We start from the raw sequence: 23,373 nt of genomic DNA, 5'->3' as shown, positions 1-23,373 counted from the left end.
AAAGACCCATTTGTTTATCTAAAGCCAGACTTCAGCTCTTGATTCTCCTGCAAAAGGAAGATATGTGTAACGCATATAAGGACTATAGTATGTCTAAAGACAATTTACTTAACACAGAACTCAGAGGGGGCAAAATAAATAATAAAAAAGAGCACTTTATCATGTTTTCTCCATGCGATGAAGACGTCAGAGGACATCTTTTATCACATTTCCTCCACTGGAAGGACATTACTTTTCATTTGCTCTACTCAAAGGGTAACGTAGAGGGAACTTTATCATGTTTTCACCACTGGAAGATAACCTATAGAGGGAACTTCATCTCTTTTTCTTTCACACTGGCCCCCCAGCAGAGCACACTTTATCATGTCTCATCTACATAGGGGCCTCCAGGAGGACACTAGCTGCATTTCATTTGAGCGCGAGGCCACCGATGTTCTGCCCATGACAAAGACGCTCCCTAAGAAAAAGAAGCCTTTTAGTTTGAATGACCTCCTGACTGTTGGTGGTGGATGCATTCAGCCATATATTTGCAGCTATCCATCTAAGGAGGAGACCCGCTTCCCTTTTAACCACAGCAGCTGTCCACACCGGCCATGTAAAGATAACCCCAAAACATCAGCCGGACGGATGAAAGACTCACACAAAGTCCAGTTTTTGTAAGTTACTCAGATGAGTTTGTAGCGGTTGATTTTAGTTTGAGTGTTATTCTTTTGTCAGGATCATCAAGTGTTACATTCAGTGTAATATTCATTTTGGCCAAAAGAAGCTGAAGCGCATGCATTACTCAACATAACTCAACATTACTCAACACAAGATGCATGAGATATTGTGTGCCAGCAAGTTATGGAAAACATGCTTTTGGTTTTATTTAGAACATGTGGCAGAGATGCACTTCAGCCTCTTGTGATCAAAATGAGAATTACAACAACAACAAAAGATGTTCACCTTAAAGTTATCGTGGCGAAACCCTTTTCTCCACCTGTTCATGAACATTTCTCACTTCCGTACTTTTGAAATCATGAACTGAACAATTCTTGCCGAAACCCGACTGAACCCGAAACCTCTAAAGAATGAATCAAAAAAAAAATGTTTAAAGAAATAATGAATCCTCAAATTTGAATCGTTCGACTGTTTCTTCTCATTAAATGACATATTTAGATCATTTGAAATGTAAGTGATTACTACAAAGAGTGAGACAAAGCTGAGATGGTGTGTAAGAAGAAGCGCTTCATGCGCTTTATCTTTAACGGGGATTCTTTCTGACTTAAGTCTTCCTGAGTGGCTCCAAGTCATCAGTGTTTCAATTACTAAACAGGAAGCAGAGGGAAGGAGAGCGAGCGGATTAGCTCGGCGAGGAAACGAGAATCCTTTGAGCGAAGCGAGCGCCTTAATGACCCTTTCATCCGCAGGCTAACTGACACAAAGAAAGCCAACGCCAGGATTATCAACATCTCTTTAATCTTTAATTAGCCTTTCATCAGAACTGTCACATAGCAACAGAACAAAAGTCAAACACACGTCAGCTCCCTGAAAGAGAAGCTTTTTGAATGTTTCATACATGAAAATACCCATTTTGTTCTGTCAAAATAAATACTGAAGAGTTTTATAAAAAATTTTTTTTTTGCGTCTCCTTTGGACAGTTTGAGGGAGGATTTTCTGTTTTTCTTTATATACACATTCATGCTGTAAGCTTCAAAAACATAAATGAATAAATTAAAAGAAGAGATGGAGGATAGGGAGCAGGAATGACATGGACTATGTGGACGTTGCACACATTTGCAGCCGTTGTCTAAACCCTGCTGCACAGTTCTGTGATTCTGCCTCTAAAAATAAGGGTCCAAACTAGTCCTGTATCTCGTACATCCAAGCAATAGCCTCTCAGCAGGAAGTACTGCTTGAAATGTGCTGTGAAGTCAGATTCAGACAGTGGCTGCATCTGAGGAATTCTGCAACTGACATTGAAGAAGGTGAGATGTTGAAAACACGACACGTTTCTTTTTTTTTTCGTTTTGCAAATAAAAAAGGCAAAGAGGCTGTGCTGAGAACTTCAGTACCAAATATCACCTGCGTGGTTACAGAAAGTTTATAATCCAGCATTTGAAAAAAGTCGCACATATGAATGAATGAAAGCAGAACGTTAACGGCGGTTGTTCTGGACAAACCCTCGCTCACTGGATTTATTCTCCTCTTTTGTATTTGCAGACATATTGAACCATCAACTACAGGAACAGTTTCCCAAAAATGAAAACATAAGTTTGTTTTGGAGATGAATCGTACATACGCTATAACATGATCGTGGGATAGCTAGGAGGCAAAAGGCTTTTAAAAGGCTACAGAGTCTGCTTAAGGTAAAGAGGAGAGTAGTGGAGTTCAAAATAACCTTCTGTAATAAACTGATTGAACCAGGTTGGTAGAGGACTTCCATGCTGTATTAGTGGCTCTAAACATCTTCCGTATAAATGAATGAACTCTTCCAGTTGACCACAGCTCACCTCCGGTGCTCAGAGCTCACGTTAACTTTGAGTATCGAGTCCCACTGACGAGCAACAAGACGTACATACCGCTAATGAACCGAGGAGTTTGAGGGACTGGCGATAGATTTTTACAAAACAGGTGGACGGATGCTCCGACTGTGTTTTTAAAGTAGTTGAAAAGAAATAAATATAGATTTCTATCATGAAAGTATTTCCATCTGCAGCAGGAGGGTTTTCTTCTCGCTCCTCTCGGTCTCACTCGGCCTGGAATCGCTACACGACGACCCTTTGAATCCCTCAGATGGTTCAGAACTCAAGCGCTCAGATTGATTTTTTTATTGTTTTCGTATCTCGTGATGTGTTTGGTAAATCTCCAAAAATGGTCTTCCTTTTTGGTTCATTAAATTCATGATGGTGGGCGAGCTTGACTTTCCTAATTTTAGACTGTTGAAGAGCTTCCCACACACACACACACACACACACACACACACACACACACACACACACACACACACACACACACACACACACATGAACAAACATCTCCACACGAAAACGGACATTCAGCACACACAGATGTCATGGAAACTGCAGCCGTGGAAGTGGGCGGCTATTGAACAGCAAAGTGAAGAAGAAAAAATGGGCAGAATATAAGGAAAACAAAACATGACAGTCAATCGGCAAAGTCTGTCTCCTTTCATACTAATGGAAAAACACCAAACATGTGTTTGTTTGAAAAGGGCATTGTGGGTTTAAAGATGCTGAAAACATGAATGATTGCTCATTAAAAAGGCTGAATCTGCAACGTCTTTGGACTGAACACGTCTCTGTGGAAATGAGAGTCATTGAGTTTATATTCTGCTGTCTTTGTTTACGGACGTTTGTGGTTTCACTCTGCAGAGAGAGGTCATGCTAGTGAAGGACAGAGTGAAGGACACAAGGAAGCACACCATCAGCACGTGCAGTTTATGCTACTAGTTGAGCAAAGGACTCGATGTGGTGCTGCTTTAAGCTTTGAGACGGTCAGTCGTTGCGGAGGTAAAATGAAATGTGTAGAAACGTTTTCAATCATAAAAAATTCATGATTCTGACTGTTACTGAACAATTTGAATCTCTATTTGCAAAATGTTGGACATCCAAAATCATCAGGATGTTAATAAGGCCAATTTATTCTGAGAGCAAAACTTTAAGTGAACCAAAGTAAGCCAGAGTGAAGGGAGAAATGACTATTTCATAGTTTTTAATCTACTGATGGAAATATACACTCTGCTCTGTTATATGAAAATCATTTTTATTTTATAACGAAAAATAAATGATCTTGAAGATTTACAATCTACACTTTTTATCACATTCTGTGAAAACTTCTCTCCATAATGGGAAAAGTAAAAAAAAAATTAACATTGACAAATTAGCTAACTGGTCCGAATGCATCATTTTCACAATCAGAGTTATGTAATAAAAATATCTAGATCTTAATTATCTTAACAACATTGAACACATATAGGAAAATAAATAATATTCAATGCACTCATAGATTGTTTCTGGGAGGGATTATGAACTTTGACTCTATTTAAACTCATAACTTCATAAAATATGTCAGACTAATTGTACTAAATTGATCCTTCCTCAAATCACCAAAAAAGTGCTTGTGCTCCAATTATGGAAGAGGTCACAGTCATAACAACAACATGCTTATGCTTGTTCATCCGAGTCTTTCTGTGGTTTGATGCTGAAAAATGTATTTTTCTGCAGAAAATCCAACAACACTGAAGCAGCCACTAACATTACGGAATCATGACGGAAGCAAAGGAGGAAGTCGAGAGACGTTGTACAAAGAGCGACAAAGTACACAAAAGGGGGAAGGCCATGGTGGATAGACGAGTCAGAGAAAAGCAGGACTTTCACTAAGGAGGTCGTTGTTCCTGTCCAAAAGTCAAAATGGTGAGTAATGTAAAGTGACGTATTAACGTCACGTTGGCTACTTACGTCCATAAGGAGGGACTTAGTTCATCCCAGACCATGATCTTTTCCTAAACCTAATAGTTCTGTTTTACAACGTTCAATAAAGTGGACTTCTACGTCTTTCTGTGAGACATTGGCAAACAACCCATCCAGTCGTTTAGTTAGGAGGACGTGTTGAGGCATTCCGACGGACAGCAGAGATCTAAGTTATGTTGGAGAGATGGTTCGAGACATTCATGTGGACATGTTGATACTTTCAGTCCATCGTAGCTCAATATCCAAGTTACAAACAGTTTTTAAGAGTACCTCTCAAAAACTGATGGATATTAATGCGTTGCTCAAGGACACTTCAGCCTGATAAGCAGCTTCCTGCAGGTGAAAATGATCACTCCGTTCTGCGCTGTTACAGTACATCGACTGCCATTGGTGACATTTGTGTTGAAAATTGTACAGGACCCCTTAAAAATAACAAAAATAAATATATCCATTAGAAAAATATAGATTTCTAGAGACTTCTGTACGATGTCATTAAGTTTGACTCTCTAGTCTTATAAACCACGTCTTCTGGCTAAACATGTGGAGGTTCACTGTCTGAAATGTTTTCCCATGGTGGTGAAGTGAACTACACGTCTTCTCCGATGGTCCGACCCTCCTCTGCCTCTCTCCTGGCTGGTGGATGTGCGACGCTCATATTTATGCATCTGGAGTAACATGAGAGCCGGTGTCGTATTTGAAGTCTCAGATTGGATGCTTCCTCTGAACTGTGACTCGCTAAACTGGGTCAATGGGCTCGTCTCTGCAGGGATTTGTAATTACGTCGTACGCCCGGTGTTTTCCAGTCAAGAGCTTTTCAGGTTGGTCTCCGTGCCAGTGAATCAGTGATCAGTGCTCAGCAGTGTTGTCGTCTGATTAACTGATTGGAGAGGGCTGTGTTTGTTCCTATTCAACTCTGTTTTGGAGGGTTCACCTCTGTTTCTGTGCCTGCTTTGGCTCTGGAAGACACACCGTTCACCGTTTGTCTTCATTTCATAGCTGTCCTCTGTGTGATAACTGTGTGATGTCAAATAAAAAAGACAAACAGCTTTTGTTTTAAAGCCGGGATTGGCATAATTTGAGAAAACCTGCAAGAGCGAGCCAGATTTTGAATCTGTCCAACTGCAAAACCCGAGCCCAGAGTGGCCAACTCGTTTCCAATGAAAGTAGCAAGCAGCACTAGCTCCAAAAGTCACTAATTCAAGCGAGAAAGTCGCCGAGTCGCCAACACCGACAGCTCGAACCTCCAGGCCTCCCTCCAAAGACACTTCAGTCGGACAGAATGAAATAATTGGACTGACTTGCGAAAGACAATTACCAGATTATTTTTGCTAAAGAGAATTTAAATAAATACAACAAAAAGGGTTTCTCAAAATACATTACCTTGCCTCACTATAATAGTGCATTGTTGAAATAATATAATTGTTTTTAAAGAATTTATACAAAGAGAAATCTGAACCTATGAAGGACAAGTTTATCTATAAACTCAAATTCACAGAATTTGGAGATGTGTGGTTGTCACTGAACAGCAAACACTTCTGCATATTTGTGTGTACGATCCGTAGACAGTTGGGTAGCAACGTTTTGTTGGGTTTCAAACAACCACATTAGTTCAAACTTGACTGACTCCACGATAAGCAGACGTAAGAAATACCAAACTTTATGAACGTACGACATATGTCCTGGCTGTATGTGTGAGAAATCAGTGATGTATTTGCACATCCAGCAGACACAAAGCAACATTATCACAAATCTTAACTCGTGTTTGTCTTCCAATGCTAAGTCCAATATTCAGCCTCCTTTTAGATCTGCTTTGGTCTCCACCACCTCCTGAGAAAACATATCTGTCTCTACATGTTGTGTTTTACTGCTGTTTGGTGCCAGGCAGGAAGCTTAACATGGGTTTATTAGAGCTTGATCACTAAAAAACAGACCAATGCAACCGAGATTCATAAAGAAAGAAAAAGAACATGGATGCATTATGGGCAAAGCTAAAGAGTTGGCTTTAGTGTTCTCCATTCCCATGAATATGGACAAATGGAATCATTTCCGGTACATTCTTCGAAGCGGCCTCGGAGGGAATAAAGGGCGTGTCCAGAGGGAAGTGGTGCATGGGATGATGGGAAAAGGGCGTTTCATACATGCAAACATCCCACATGAGGACACACACACACACACACACACACACACACACTCACAGTTACGCTTGCATGAAAACATGCATCGCCGTGGAAATATGCACACAAAAAACCTGCAAATGTAATCACGTGGGCTCATCAGCGCCGCGCTCCAACATCATCGCAGCGTTGAATCATTCATGAGCAGCTTTTACGAGTTGTGATCCTCTAACTTTCCCTCCAGACGGAGCCTCGTGGGGTGAGGAGCACGGAGTGTGAGCTAGCAGCCTCTGTAATAATGCACTTTGACAGTTTAGGTCGGGGATTTAACGCAGCCTTGCAAACACATTTTCTTTTTCAGCTTAGCGAGGATTTATTAAAGCTGGAAAAACTTCAACCTGGGAGACATACAGGTTCTTCAGCTCTGTGTCAAGACTAAAAAATAACGTGGTGTTCAGCAAAATTAATATTCTTCTAAACTCGGCCTCTTTTCATGAATATCACTTGTTTGAAAAGCTCATTTTTGCAAACGTATGAAGCTCGTTCTACAAGGAACAACCTTCTCAAATCGTTCTGACTTTGTACCGGAAAACAACAGAGAGCATCATATAATAATCACAAATAGGTCCTCTGTACGTAATATCAAATAGCTTTGGCAAAATAATTCCCCTCCACGACTCCCAGTCAGTCATTAATCACGTCTCTCGCTGTGATATTCTCCTACAACATTCCAGCCAAGCTGCCGGTTCTCCACAAGACAAGCAGAGCTTCACAGATCGCTACCAGCGGGCCTGCTGGTGGGATCGCAGTCGCATTCTGGATCTGATTCAGTTCGACTGGGACAGCTCAGTCTACGTGGGCCTGCAGACGGGAGTACCAGCGTGACAGAAACGGCATCATAAAGACAGAGAACTGGTTTAGTTCCAGTCCACTAGGTCCCCCCTCCCACCTTTAAAGACCACAGGATGAGTTTCGACTGAACTTTAAAACCAGATGCACCCTTTGTAAAAGTCACATTCCTCGCCTGGATCCCTGAAGTCCCATCGGGACTCTGTTTTTTTTTTAGGAGATCTGCTGGATTTGTAGCATCTGATTTCAGCCGTGAGGGCTGCGGTGTGTTTTCCGTCGTCTCTGTGGTTGGCGGTGTGGGAGCCGAGGACAGTGGAGATGTGACTGAGGAGTCGTCGTTGGTCACAAGCAGGACTCGTGGGACTCTTTGACGGTGTGCAGAGACTTCTTCTTCTGCTCCGAGTGGTTCCCGTTCTGAAGGACAGAATACCTGAGAGAAAACAGATGACAAGTTGCAGCCATAAGGACACGTTTAAAAAAGAATACTGACAGAGGTCAGACTGCTTTCTCAAAATGCTGTGGTTGCAAATATCTTATCAACACTGCAGACGATTCGGTCTTGTTTTTTGCTACTGTATTACACATAGAAATCTCATGTTTCAAACAAATAGTTTTCTGGTTTTAAAACATAGCAAAAACCATCAAAAGTTTCACACAACAAAGTCAAACTGCAGTGGAAGAAAGTTGAAAATAGATTTGCGTCCCCCTGTCCTCTGCTACCAGGCTCTCATATCTAACTATGAAGCCATTAATCTCTGTCCGTCTGTGTGTCCTTCGCATTTCTCAAGAACTGCTCATCCGATCCTCTCCACACTCGGCGGGTGTATTGCTGAGGACCCGAGGACGTGCAGTGTGGAATTTGGTGCAATTCTGACATGCATTTATCAATATTAATAAACGTTGACTAAACAGCATTCTTTGCAGTAGTGGGGGCGGGGCTTCAGGGCTCTGTGGACGCCGCGGCTCACTGACTGCATGCTGGACGTACTAACGTTTCAACCTAACGTTTCTTCACTTCCCTGGAGTCAATGAGCTTCTGAACGGCCACACCCACAACTCACTGCACTACTGAAAAATTGAAAAAGAGATGGAGCATATTTTAAATTGGAAAGAAATGTGATACCAGGAGAGATGTCAGTGTGTTACACTAATTTATGAGACAAGCAATTCAAAATGCACAAATATTGACACACGGTCACTGCCCAATAAAAACTAACGATCTCCAAAGTTGTTGACTTTCTATTTGTTGAAGATAAACTTTTGGACAAATAAGCAATTTAGTGACCCGTTGGATTATCTAATACATTAATTCTCACAAAGCTGAACACATGGCTAGTGGTTGACCCGCTGGACATTTTCACACAATATTCATTTAAATGTAAAAGTTAAAAGAAAAAAATCAATTTTTATGATTTATATTAACATTACTTTGTTCATGCAAGCAGTTCTAATATGACAAAAGACGCATATGGCACAGAGATGTATGTCCAACATGGCATTGGTTCAGGCAAACAGTCTGGCACAAACAGATTTAAATTGGACATTAGTGCACAACAAAAGCCAACAAGGCTTAGCGCACGTTTGTCAAAGTCAACAGAAACCCTTTCGGCAGCCATAACGGCTCTCATTTGTAAACAGTAACAGAGACTTCACCGCACAGAATGAGAAGAATGGATGTCTGTGGTACACATGCAAGTATCCACGTAAGCATGTGTGTGTGTGTGTGTGTGTGTGTGTGTGTGTGTACAGTGAATGATTAGCTACATTCTGTGCTGACATATCTGTGTTTATGAACACATGCATGTGTGTGTGTGTGTGTGTGCCTCACCGCGGGCTAAAACCATTACGAGCTGTTTACACAAACACCCTGACCGAAGACACTTCCTGCTGCCAAACTGGCCGTGAAATTTACCTTCCAGACAGCCTCGAACATTTAGGGGTTTTCAGAAGGAAACGGGCTGCGGATCCTCGCCGGAGCGGAAACCCAAAATTGTTGCCACATTGCGGCGTTAAACCCTCAGCTGTGTCCCTCTGCGGGGTTCTGTGAGCGTGACGTCGACGCTCACGCTCTCGGGTGGAAACACGTTGGAGAGGAGGTTATTGATGACTTCTTCATTGATCTTTCATTGAGCGAAGCCCAGTCGCGCACACGTCTGCAGCCACGTCGCAGTCGAGTACAAGCTAATCAAACGTGTTCAGATGAAGTGATGCTCTTTGAAGCTCACTTATGAGCGGTCGGTGGTTTGCTTCGCAGAGCTGAAATGATGCTGTGCGATGCTGCCATCTGTGAAGCGATTTGACAACACAGCAAATGGTCTTTTTAGGAAAGTGGATATGTAAAAAAACAACTCAGCAACAACAAAAAGCATCAACTTTCAAGCTGCCATCAGCATCGGCACATTCAACAATAACAGAGTGCTTTGGATTATACATGTTCCTCTTTTTAGGGTGCTTTCTCATCATGCGCTACCATCTTTATCTTTACAAGTTTTCAAAATGGTCGCTGGCTTCAGCAGAGGTGGATGTGGTTTGACACAAATTATTCATGAACCCCTTATTGTCATCAGTAGATTGTCATTTAAATCCTGGTTTTGCTGTGAAATATCAATATTTAACAATAAACCAAGTCAGCGTGTTAGAGCTGCATCAATGTCGAGGGCTGAAGAATAAAAGAAGCACATACTAGATCGTCAACTCATTTCCTGTGAACTTAAGGAAAGTTAATTATAATGAACATGAAATGATGATGAAATTATATAACAGAAAATGTGTTGGGACATGTAACCGGCCTGTATCTTCATGTACAGATGCATATTAATAATGATATAAAGTAAGTTTCCCCTCCATAATACAATCTGAATGAGAAGAGAGAGGATGCAAGAACATGTGACAGAAAACTTTCATCTGAAGCCTCATTAAAGAAGCACAAACTCTTAACAGGAGCGCAGTGAAAGCTGATGTAATATACAGAAACACGTATATCATAACGTACAGGGCTGTTAGCGCGTGCTCATTTGGAGCATTTTATTGGGGTCACTTTCAGACTTGGATCAAATGAACGTCTTTGCAGCGGGACATGTGGCCGCATCCATTCCGTGTTTACTCCTGGTTTTGTTTGTACACAGCTGAGCCAACAGGCCAACTGGCAGAGCCGGAGACAGGATGGAGATCTGTTTAATGAGGCCAGCGGAGAGAGGGACAGACGGCCCGGATCAACCGGCTAGACTAAACATTTCTGCATATTTTGGGCAGCAATGTGGCTAAACATTCATCTTTCTGAAGTGCCCTTTAGCAGGACTTTGAATGCTGCGTGTCAGAGCCTGACGTCTGGAGGAAGAGCGGGAAAGAGAAGAGAAGATTTCTCAGTGAATCAGTGTGAAGCACTAACGTGTTGTATAGGTTTTAAGACATCGCACGTGAACGTAGAGATAGATTTTACATCTCTGGCGAACGTTGATATCATGTAGAAGTATTGGATGAAGAAGAACACACGGGATGGTGGCGCTAGTTTCTGTGGAATTAATGAGGAATCGATTCAAAACGTTCATCATTAATGCGTGAGGTTAAACGACCTCGTTTCCTGGATACAAACACGTTGAATGTGAGCTGGATGACGCCAGTATTAAGTGATATAATAAACTCAAGTTTCAGTGGTTCACTCCTAAACTTCACAGCGCTCTGACTCCACTGGATTAACCTGAGAATTAACCTGAGAATGAAGGAGCTTGTCCTCTCTGTGTGAAGGAGACTTTAAACAAAGCAACACAGAGCTCCTACACAAGACTTACAAAGGTTCATTTACAGCTTAGTGCTTTCTTAAATAAAAGAGATTACGGTCGTAAATGTCCACCTGGCTGGAGTTCTGTTCTCCATTCTTTTTACAAAGAGACGTAAACAAATGTAACGCCTAGTTATAATTTAGCAGCTACTGTTTACGGTCAATAAACCAATGGATTTTACAGCCTCATCTAACATTTGAACTCGCTATACAGTGTTTCTGTTCAAACTAATCAACTTCACATTCCCTCCAGCAGCAGCAGCTTGTTTGGTGCCTTGCTCGAGGGCAGTCATTAGTCACGACGGTCACTTTGATGTCTCCGGTTGCACAAGTGCTTCTGGGCAACACTGGATTTGCAGGATTTCTGCAAGTACCTTGATTTATCGGGTATTCAATTCACTGAACGCTCATTACATCTGTGACTCGTTGAATTCATTCTAAAGATCTGAACGCCCGCATACTTATGTGTGCTCCTCATGCAGTTGTTTTTACTGGTTTGGACCATTTCCCCTGTAAGCAGACGGTTTGTCGCACAGAACGATCCGAGAAGCCGCTGAAACGTTTTTGGAAAATGGCAGGAACTTAAAAAAAAATGAATGGATAAACGATCTGTCAATCAAACGAGTGCAGAAAGCAGTCGGGAGGAGAGCGACAAACATCTTCTCCGTTGAGAAAAAGCCTTCAGTGTCGTTCTTTGCTCTCCTTTCAATGAAAGCCAGGGTACTTGGGGTTTATGATACCATTACATTTATGGAATTTATGCGATATCAATAAAGATATCAATAAAAAAATGTGTTGAGTAACAAACGTTAACAACGTTAGAACAACCTTTGTCACAGAACATATTCCTGGATGTGCATGAATGACATGAAGAAATGTGAGCCCCCCCACGCACACACACACGCACACACACACACACACACACACACACACACACACACACACACACACACACTCACGCTCTTGATGCCCACTCTCGGTCACCCACCCTCTCTTCACTCCCTCTCATTACACACTCGGCCTCTCCCCCCCCCTCCCTCTCCACTTCTTCTGATGATCCCACTCAGTCTTTCTGTCTGAAGTGCAATAATTGATCGTCACAATCAGAAAGCCATTTCCCTCCTCTTCTGTCTTTCTGTCTTTCCTTGAGCTCCGTGTCCGGACTCTATTTCTGGTCCAGGTCACCAATCTGCCACAACGAGTGTCCCGCTTCAAGCCTCGAAGCAAAAAAACCCCCAAAAACCCCCAAAACCCCCAAAACCTCCACCTGACTGAGAGGCGAGAGCTCACGCCCCGCTGTGATGCCGCTGAGCAGAGACGAGGTCGGGACAGGAAGAGGAGGAAGAAGAAGGATGAACACAATAGACCGGAATTTGAATAGAAAAGAGATTACGCAGCACTGAGCGAACAACAATGACATTTTATGTAAAAATTATTCAAAGTTTACTCCCCCGAGGAAAGTTTGCTTACAGCTTAGCAACAATAAAAAAGAAGAAACATGGATGTTGGCAGAGTAGGGTGACTTTCTAAGACTTTCTCAAAAAAGAAAAACTCCTCTGACCTTGAAGGAGCGGTTTGTTTGCAACCTGAAGATCCAACCAAAATGTGCACAGGTAAGCAAAAGCATCCCGAGTCTTCGCTGCAAAACACATTACTGGAGGAAAGTGTCGTCACCTCAATTACAGAGAGAGAGAGGTCGGTCGGGACGGGGGAAGGAGAGAGGGCAGAAAGAGGAGAAATTATTGAACAGCAGAACGGTGAGATATCACGTTTGCAGTCGTTTGCCCCGTGAGGAAAGTTCACAGTCATGTTCAAAGTCAAACGAAATAAAACTCCTAAAAGAAAGAAATATGTTGATCGGGACTCCAGAGTCCAAACTTTCAAAACGATTAACTTAAAGCCGGTCAGCGCTGACGCAACGTTGCTGACACCAGGTCTACTGAAGGAATCACAAATGTGTCCTTTCATGGGATTTAAATCTTAACGGCTAGTTTTCTTCCTCCGGTCTGAAGACACGTCAGAGAGCATCAGGGAGAGCTGACAGAGTTTGAGCCGGGTCCAGAGAAACCCAATCTGAGCCGGGCAAACAGTAACAGAGGAGGGGGGGGGGGGTGGGGGGGGGGAGCACCACGAACGTTTCATGTATGGTCAGAGGAACCGAGGTGGGAGGTCAGTCAGTGAGGAACAGCTGTGGAGTGTGAAGCGTGTAACTTTTCTCAAAACTTTGCACAAAGGTTATTGAAGCAGGATTGTGACCCAAAGCACCAAAACCCCACAGCAGCTGAAACAAAGCAGAACATAAGAACATCTCTACCTCACTTAAAGCTGACGCGTGTCATCCGTGAAATGTGCAGCCTAGCCTCCACTAATGAGAGCAGTTCAAGTATCGTCTTTTGCTGACATGGAAGGCTGCTCCTCATTCCAGTGCAGACAAAGACATATCACAAAGATGAAAAGAGGAGCGATTAAAGTCACTGTAAGGAACATTTAACTGGTTATGAAACAATCTCAACTTCATATTGATGCCTCTATATGACCATCAGAGTCATTGGGTCCAATTCCCCACCAAATCAGACAAAACCACGGCAAGCAGGTTTAAAAGAAACTGCTTCAGCTCAGACTCCAGCAGAGACCGGTCCACCGTGGACAGACCCTGATCTGGTTTCTCTACTACAGCCTTGGACCTGCAGTCGGAGCTCCGGAGGGAGGAGGAGAGCTCAGCTCCTGGTAGCAGCAGCAGCTCCTCCTCCTCCTCCTCCTCCAGGAGCAGAGCTTCTCATCTCTGGGAGTCAACACCGACACCACACTGCTGGAGACCCAGGACGTGTTGCTGGACCCGCTGGAGGGAAGGGAGGCAACGGGAGAACCAGAACCAGGACTGAGAGGGTCAGACTGTCAGACCCTGCTGCAGTAGAATGAGAGGTTTTCTAAAGGGACTCTGGTGCTCAGAGACACTACAGCTTTAGTCCACAGGGACCAACAGAAACAAGGCAAAACTAAAGTTCCTCGTTGTCGCTTTAAAACACATTTTTAAAGCGACAGAGTTTAGTCAACTCTCCCTGGATTAGTATTTTAAAAGAGCTTCACCAGGAAACTGAATGTTTCCTCTTGCATGTTATTAAAAACAAAACAAAGCAAGGTGATTATTGGGAGCAGCTCAGAGTTGAACACACTGCCGAGAGGACAACTCCTCTGAGCCCGACCACTTCAGCTAACGGGCGCACAAAAACACCGAAATCTTCGCCGCCGGCTTCCCCTCGTTAGGATCTGACGACAGCACCCCCCCTACCCCCCCGCTGCGCTGCGTGGGATTAGATGGCAGAGCAGAGCTCGCTCTCTACAAAGCGTCCCTCACTGCAAACAAAAAACGTCCTTCCCTTTTTCTGTCTCGGCGATAGCATCTGCAATTTCAAGCTTAGTTTCAGAGAGAGGGACGGGGGAGGGACGGGGGGGGGGGGGGGGGGGGGGTTTGTCCGTCGTAACCCCAGCGAGGCCTCTCCGGGTTCATACCAGGCCACCGAACCAGAGCGCTGAGGTACCAAGATGGATGCTTTGATCCAGCCTGTTATCGGATGTACTTTCCTTCCCTTTCTTCCTCCTTGATAAGAGGTTTTAAACCCGTGAGGCCCAATCAGACTCAAGCCCTCCAATGAGCAATTCTGAGAGCAGCAAGGGCGATATGGACCCGTGGGCAAACGGCTTAATCTGAAATAGACCTGGCACCGATAACAGGGACGCCACGCAGTCAACGTGACTGGCTCAAAGTAAAGACGTGTTGTTATAGATGAGGACCGGCGGCGCTCTATTCTGTCCTTCTCCACACCAGCGGTCTCTAAAAGAACACCAGCCATCTTCATCTTGAGTATCGAATACTCGTTGTAGGATGAAATAAAGTGTGTTCTGTGCTCCTTTGTTGTGCATAGCGGCCACGCTTGGATTCACAGAAGTTAACAGTAGAAGACAGACCACCCAGAATCACAGCAACAACATGTTGATTCAAATATCACAGTGATATTGTGACTCTGACTCATTTTTTGAAATGCTCTGTACTCCATGTTCTTCATTTCAACCGCTTCTCCTTCAACAAATACAAAATGAGACCGTAAACACGTTGGACACGTTCATAACAAAGAGACCAGTGGGTCTCATAGCTTCATGTGAAGTGACTTACAAACACAAATGACTTCTATACCAACCAATACGGAGCATGAGTTGTCTGATGCTAACTCAACAGGTTCTCCTTCTACACAGCTAAAGTTTCAGCACCATCATTATGTGGATCACGATAAGGCGGCGTGATAAGGAGGCGGACTCGATGGTGCTCGGCGCTCCATCGTAGTCAAAAATGATGGACGATGTTTCCCTGTTGCTGAATTTGTAATGTTAAGATGTCGGCCATGTTAATCACCCAGAGGACCGCTGGTGTTTACCTTCCTTCTGATGCAAGATTCAAAGACTACGCTGCAGGGATGCACTACGGTTTATGTTTTGATTTTGTTTTGTCATATGACCCCGTGTTGCATAATCACAACGAACTATGCTTGGATAATGGCAGATATTCTCTGCTGTAATAAGATATGCTTTTGTCAGAATTGCACCTGCTCCCCTCAGCGTTTGCCTCTGTGCAGCGGGTCAAGCAGCCTGAAGAGCGTTTTCTTTGCTGCTGCTGGTGAGAGTATCCTCTCAGACGGCTGGAGGCGCACTGAGCTGACAGCACTGAGGCTAGAAGCACTGAACCTCCTGCTCCGGCCGTCTCAGAGCATTAAGACGGGCTTTAGCCGGGACACGAGCGCCGAGGCATGAGGGTGAAGTACGCAGGCAGGCGGGCCTGCAGGGGAAGTCAACAAAAACACACATGATTGCATGTGTGTGTCTGTGTGTGTGTGTGTGTGTACGTGGGCACACACACAAAAGAACATGCGTATGGGAGCTGAAAAGGAGCAGGATTCTTCCTCAAGAAAAAATACGTGCAGAGTAGCCTGAGCCTCCAGGTAAATAGGGCCAGGGTTTGTGTGTGTGTGTGTGTGTGTGTGTGTGTGTGTGTGTGTGTGTGTGTGTGTTGAGTAAGAGATCCCTGTGCTGCTGGCTCTTAGTGGATCAGAGGTTTGATTATTTCTGGATGACTGATGCCTGCAACGCACCATTCCTCGACAAATTGCTTACATGACTGGAATAAGGAGATATCACTCCTGTGTGTGTGTGTGTGTGTGTGTGTGTGTGTGTGTGTGTGTGTGTGTGTGTGTGCGTGTGCGTGTGACTGCAAGTGCACATCGTTTGTGTCATGTAGGTTGTGTATTTTGAGAACTCGACTACGTTTGTGTGCGTGATGCTATGACGGCGGAGAGTCCATTATGCTTCTCAGATAAATCAACAGATGTTTTTATTGATGCTCATATTTTTCAGAACATAGAGGCTCATCAGACACCAGTATTGACACATTCCTTCTTTAGCAGCTCACAGAGTTGAGTGGTTTACTGCCTTGCTCACAGGCACTTTTCAAACTCAAATTATAAGTGATCTCACAAAAACTCCAATAACTAATAAATCCTGTCTACTTCACCGCAAATCTATCATACCGATCCTTTTATTGTTTTTTAAACTCCTGAATGACAGTGTAGGTGTTTGATGGTTCTTTCCATATTTAAATACATAAAACAAGCAAACAAAACCAATGTATTGTTTTTGCAGCACAGTGGTACGTCTGCAGTAGTGTGGCCTGTGGTGAGGACGGAGCCTTTGTGACGTCACGTGTTCAACAGCTTATCGATCTGCGTGTTCACAAAGTTGTGTCTGTAACTTCTGACCCTGAAATGGTGAAGAAGCTCCGACCACACTAACAAAAGTGGAACCAAAACTAAAGAAACGATCCAAACTCACACTAGAAATGACCTAACACTGAACTGATGTGTACATTTAAACAAAACCTAATACTGTAATGACTTTGACTCCTGTATCAGCTCAATGTGGTTCCATAATGGTCATAGTTCATGGCTCTGAATATTATGAGCAACTCGGAGGACAACTCTGTCCAAAACCACTCCAGTGTGTTTCCCAAACAGTACGCTTCTATCACATGATAACCCCCCCCCCCTACAATGAAATGTACCTTTTTGTAAAGAATCCTTTGTATTTTCACATCGCTGCTTTTGATATTCATTACTTCTTGTTGGCTAAGTGGTCGGTTTTGGTTGTCTGGGCAAATGAAATCCTTCGACAGTGACTGAAGATGTGTTCCTTTCATGTTCTACTGGGACAGAACGTTCACATTGACTCTCTAACAGCTAGAACGCCCGCGAGAACATCGCTCAGGCTGCAAAGCGGCGGGCCGGAGTCATCGGCATGAAGAACTGACCGGCTCAAAACCAGCAGAGAGCAGAGCAGAGCAGCAGAGCCAGCCAGTGGGGCACTAAAAACACGCTCAGCCGGCCCGGCTACGTAAACGAAGCTAGAAGAAGCAGTGAAGCTCTACATGTCCCTCTAGCCTCAGCTCTCAACGTGTCAGCGACGACGTATCAATAGACGCTCGGTATATGCATGACGTCTTTTTAAAAATAAGCTCCTAAAGGGTGCTTTGCTGCGTCGTGTTTGGAGTGAGTGTTATTTTTTCCCGTCCGTCCAAAGGTCAGCCGTGACTAAATATCTTGCAAACAAGCTGGGTAATAGTGTTTGAGTTCATTTCAAACCATATTTCTTTTTAGTTTCACATTCATTCTGAATATTATCTACCCAAGATCTTCCTCATTGCCAGTGTTTTTGTAAAAAGAACCATGAAGTTAAAGCTTCGTAGTTTGACTGTAAACACTCGTTATAAGTCATGTTTGTCGTGGTCCTCTGGGCTTTAACACTGATGTTTGCTGGGGACTAAAATCAGCCGTCAGCTCTTCTGTCAAACCTCAGACACAAGAAGAGACCAGAGCTTAAATAATTTACAGACGCCCGCTGGCAGCGCTCTGCTCTGGTGACTTGCTTGCCAGGAGAGAAGCCCTAATGAGTGACCATGCACACAAAACGACCTCAAAGACACATTCATGGTCTGTTCCAGGTGTGAACTACGCCCACCAACACATCAGCCGACAAGAATAGGCACACACACACACACACACACACACACACACACACACACACACACACACACACGCAGCAGAAGTCTCATTAAACATGTATGTCTTTTCAGAGTTTGGTTGAATTCGTAGCCTCACATTCATCATCTCTCCATTCAGGCTCACTGAAAAAAAACATCATCATTTAAAATGGATAAATTTAAAATGGATGAATTTAAAATGGATAAATTTAAAATGGATAAATTTAAAATGGATGAATTTAAAATGGAGAGCCACATGAAGCAGTAATATATTGTTTAGCCTCTAGGGGCATTAACTAAACAAGCTATGCACAAACAGCTCTAACACATCATCACTTTTTAAAGTTGCTCTGGTGAACATGCTAGCAAGCAGCTGCATATTTCAGGCTGGTGTCATCCAGCATCCGAGCTTTACTTGTGAAAAATAAAACGCTGTGATTCATAGTTATCCCACAAAATAACTTCTATCGTTTGCATCAGCCGCTGCTTGTGTGATCCTCCAGACGCTTAGATTAGCAACAAACAGCAGACATTGGTGTTTATACCCAGCAACATCTGGCTGCACAGCCACAGGTACACACATCAGCCTCCACCTATTAAAATCACCAACAGTGGGACACATGATCTAAATAGGGCCCTATATCAGCCCAATCCACCTCGAAATAAATAATGTATGATCTTTAATCCATTTAGATGAGGAGAAATATCTTCTGAAAACAAAAATGTATTTAGTTCAAGCTTAATCCTGAAAAAAGCTTAATCCTTTATAAATCATAAATGATAATCATTGTAGGAAGTGAGAGCAAAGGGTCAACTGTGTAAAATCAAACCTGATATGAACAAATCGATAAACTGTGCCGAGGTCTAATCACCAAATAAATGCTGAGGAGAGTTCTCTGTTGGAAGATGAGAGCTGAGCTAAAGTCTGTGTAAACCGGGGTTCATGTTTGTAAAATAAACAGGGACATCTGTCTCTACTTGGACATGTGCCGCCACTCTGCATCCCACAGAGCTGTCCCTGCTGTCTGAACGATACCAGCAGCTGACTGGCAGCGTTTGGTCTGATCCCTGACCTGTTGGTGGCGAGGCCTGAGGACGGCGATGTCCGTCTGCAGAGAGCGACGCGCTCACAGCCACCAGCCAGACTGACATCAGGCAACCTGGGACTGATATTAATGAGGCCGACTGGGTGATTAACACTTACAATAACAACCACATCATGTGCAATATTACCTCTTTCAACATCGTGCATTATTACATTTCAATTGTATTTTACCATTTCTATTTTAGTTGCATTGTATTACTTTGTTTATTTACCTTCATCTTATTGTTACTGTATGCACTGTACTGCAATAGTGTCAGTATTATGTATTACACTTGATAATTGTTATTTTTGTTTACATTTTTCATTCTATTGTTTTTTTGCTGTTCTTCTGTTGGAATCTTTAATACAACTCTTTGGGATTAATAAAGTTCTGTCTTCTCTAATCTTAACAACCAAGTGGCCAGAATAAAAACGCTTGGCGTTGTGTGTTTCTGCAAACCCCGGGAAACGTTGAATGTCGGCTTTTCTGAAACAAAAATGTGTTTCATAAATACGTCTCATATCAGCCTCGTTTGACGCTTGCAGAAACCAACGATAGCACATTGTTAACGAGGTGAAACGATTGGTTAGAGTTAGGCAACAAAACTACTTTATTGAGGTCAGAACCTAGAATTACAGACGACTCGTCAACTTGCAGTTTACATCCATTGATGTATTACGTCATTGGAGCTACTATTACTACTACGTATATCATAATATAGAAGGCATTATTTTTTATGACCTATAATGTTTCAGTGTATTCATCATGTGTAGATTACCTTTCTGATAAACATTTATCCTGCAGTACTTTTAGAAAACAACCTCAATCCGCAGAGGAGCACTCTCTGGGCTTAGGGTTTGAGTCATAATCAGCAGAAGGAATTCACTCAGTTGTCATGGAGATGATCACCAAATGAACAGAAACGAGAGGGTACGTCTCCTTGACAACTGAACAAACTGTCTGCTGAGGAGGACCCTGTGACAGTGTCCCCTGAGCTGACACTATGTCTCACTACCTCACTACTGTATTTGTCTTTTTGTACCCATGCTGCATATTATAGTTCAATCAATCAAGCAAGCAATGAATATGTGCAAAGAAAATCTAAAAGATGCTCAGGTGAGCACAAAACACTTAAAACACAAAACATTGTACTTCCTGCATGAACATGACAACAACAGAATCCTAAACTGCATTCTCTCTAGTGTCCACCAGGGGGCGACTCCTCTGGTTGTATAGAAGTCTAGTCTAAAATGACTCTACTTCTCTCTTGATTTATTCCCTCAGTAAACATTGTAAACATGAGTTTATGGTCTCAATCTCTAGTTTACAGTCTTCTTCAATACAGCATGATGTTCATTTAGTACATTATGCTCCATTTAGAGTCAAACAGACCATAAAGCAGGGGATGATTTAGGGGCGGGGCTAACTTATGATTGACAGGTCGCTGCCGCGGCGTTGGCGTTCTAGGAGTTGTCCGTGTTTTTGTCTTGCTTTAACCCTTCCACAGTGTGTTTTCACGTCATGAAAGTTAATTATAACAATGCAACGACCATCTCTCGTCACTTATGGTTCTAAAAAACCAAGACAGCGTCGGCCAAAAAGCTTCAAGCTTTAAAACAGCAGTCTACAAACCAATGGCTGATTTCAAGGCGACTACGTCCATGTCTTATATACAGTCATACATGAATGCACCCTTCACATTTCAACCAAATCTATTTGAAACTCAATGACATCAATGCATTACAAAGTTGGAGATTGTCATCAACAGCATTGGTTATTAGTTCAAACATATTAAGGTCTGTATATTGAGGTACATATGAGGTCTTGCTGGACCATAATCGTCACCGGATTTAAGACAAATACCCTCACAATCCACGCCTCTCTGTTTTTCTACCTGCATGTGTCATCCGCCCCAGCTCTCTGCGGGAGAGGGGGGGGGGGGGGGGGGGGGGGGGGGTGTCCACCTGGAAAAGAAGGAAAAAAATTCTTCTGCAGTGCGGAGTCCCGAGAGAGACGAAGGGGAAATATCTTCAAATGACGCTCAGACAGAAGACAAACAGATTCTCAGCAGCAGCTCAGAAGCATTATATCTCGGTGCCCACTGCTTTAAATTCCAAATGTCAGAGCGGCGCCACCCACACTGGCGGCGGCAGCGGTAGCCATGGCAACATGCACCGCTCAATTTCAGCACAAAGACTGCTTGATGAAAATTTTTATTATTTTTAGCTAACCGCCAAAAGTGCCTTGAGGGATGGAAGAGCACTTTTTTTTTTTTTTTTTAAACAATCGCCAAAATCTGCACCGTTTATCACAGCCAGAAACTGTAAAAAAAGAAAACGTCACTATCGTCAGGTTTTCATCTTTCCAACGGTCCTCGAAGGTATCGTTTCTGACGAAAAAACAACCGAAACAAAGCTTGAAACTGTGATATTTCATCAACATTGTATTCCACGTCTCATTTAAAATCTCGCCACAAATAAACCGTTTACTTAAACTAGATCCTGTAAAAAACATTAAATTCTGAGCTCCTATTCGCAACTAGGAAGCCATGATTGAATCGACTGTCACGCGACAAATATTCGGTGAAATTTAAAAACTACTGAAAATATTATCAAAAACAATGTCCTAAATCTCTCTGACATCAATTAACTTTATGAATAAATTCTTTTATATGTGAAAAATCCATAATTTACATATGATATGCTTGGACTCGTCTACTAACTTGACTAATAGGCCTGGACAGACACATGTAGCACCTGTGAACCACATATGGGTTGTTTATGTTGAATTCATATTGTGTGTTTGCAGATGTGAGCCAGATGCATCTATACTGTTTATTGTTGTCTTTCATCTTGGCAGAGTTGACAGATGTGTATGTGTGTGTGTGTGTGTGTGTGTGTGTGTGTGTGTGTGTGTGAGTCTTTGAGAGAGGACAGAGAAGGAGACAGACGGAGGAACAAACAGAGGAGGAGAGAGACAGTGAGGTTAGCGAGGCAGCAACCCACACCAATTCAATTAGGAAGTGAAAATCCTTCCTGACCAGTTTAATGTGGCTACTGATGCAGAGCAGCTCTCTACCCGCGGACTACAAATCAGTTCTCCTGGAGAAGGAGCAACGTGGACACTAAAGGTCACTGAAACAGTTGAACACAGCTTTTTTTTTTTGGGAGGGGGGAGATGTCCCATTAATCAACTTGGCTGTTACACAGTGTCACATCCAGTTAATGGGGTCAACCAAGTCGCTGGCATCTTGCGTACTTCAGCAACGGCTCCTCCGTGGTTATTTTTACCCCGAAACCTGACCAGGTAGTTCTGTTGCCTGAAATGAGTTTCCTGGAAAGACGCTTCCTGTTAAAGATGTATGTAAGATGGAGCGGAAATCGATACGTGGGGCTGGCATTCATAGGAAAACGCACAAAAAAGGAGGAGTAACTTTTCATAAGATATAACTGCCATATAAGGATACGTTGCATGTCTCTGTTTGCCTTCACTTGTACTAAAGTTGTCCCCCTCAGTATGTCACTAAATGAGCTGAATCACCAGTAAAATGGCTACAATAATGGATTCTCCATACAGATTCTTTACCACAGACATTAAAGTCCCACAGCAATAACAGTCAGCACATTGAAAATGAAAAACACACCACAATGATGTTAAGAAGAACGTCGTTAACAGCTCCTCAGGGTTCACTGCACGGCTCTCAGAGGGCTGCGACAGACAAAAAACACACACTTTGATGTAAATTTACAGTGAAATTATAACAGTGACCTGCTGTATCATGGTTTTACTGTATATTGCTGTATAATGCTTGCTCCCATAATCACAACGGTAAAGTGTTTCCTTTCACAGTGATTTACAACTAATGGCACACTAATTACTGTTAATTGTACGCTGTATTGCTGATGAAAGTGCAGACAGTAAATTACTGTAATTTTACATTAAACACATACTTTCACTACAAGTGTGAATTAAAGAGGTCGAGCAAAAACCACAC

The 23,373-nt window shown here is 42.9% G+C and overlaps 1 protein-coding gene across 1 annotated transcript in view; it reads right to left on the bottom strand.

The window, feature by feature from the left end:
• Nucleotides 1-7,681: 7,681 nt before the first annotated feature.
• htr4 (5-hydroxytryptamine receptor 4) overlaps nucleotides 7,682-23,373 on the bottom strand; it is a 128,965-nt gene continuing 113,273 nt past the window's right edge. Inside the window, 1 exon segment of the mRNA XM_068715309.1 lies at nucleotides 7,682-7,865. Within this exon segment, the coding sequence (XP_068571410.1) occupies nucleotides 7,778-7,865 (88 nt within the window). The 3' untranslated portion in view covers nucleotides 7,682-7,777.

Source organism: Cebidichthys violaceus, unplaced genomic scaffold (assembly GCF_023349555.1).
Source record: "Cebidichthys violaceus isolate CVI_PGR_0920_01 unplaced genomic scaffold, fCebVio1.0.p SCAF_2, whole genome shotgun sequence".
NCBI lineage: Eukaryota > Metazoa > Chordata > Actinopteri > Perciformes > Stichaeidae > Cebidichthys > Cebidichthys violaceus.
This window is presented reverse-complemented; position numbering and strand designations above follow the sequence as displayed.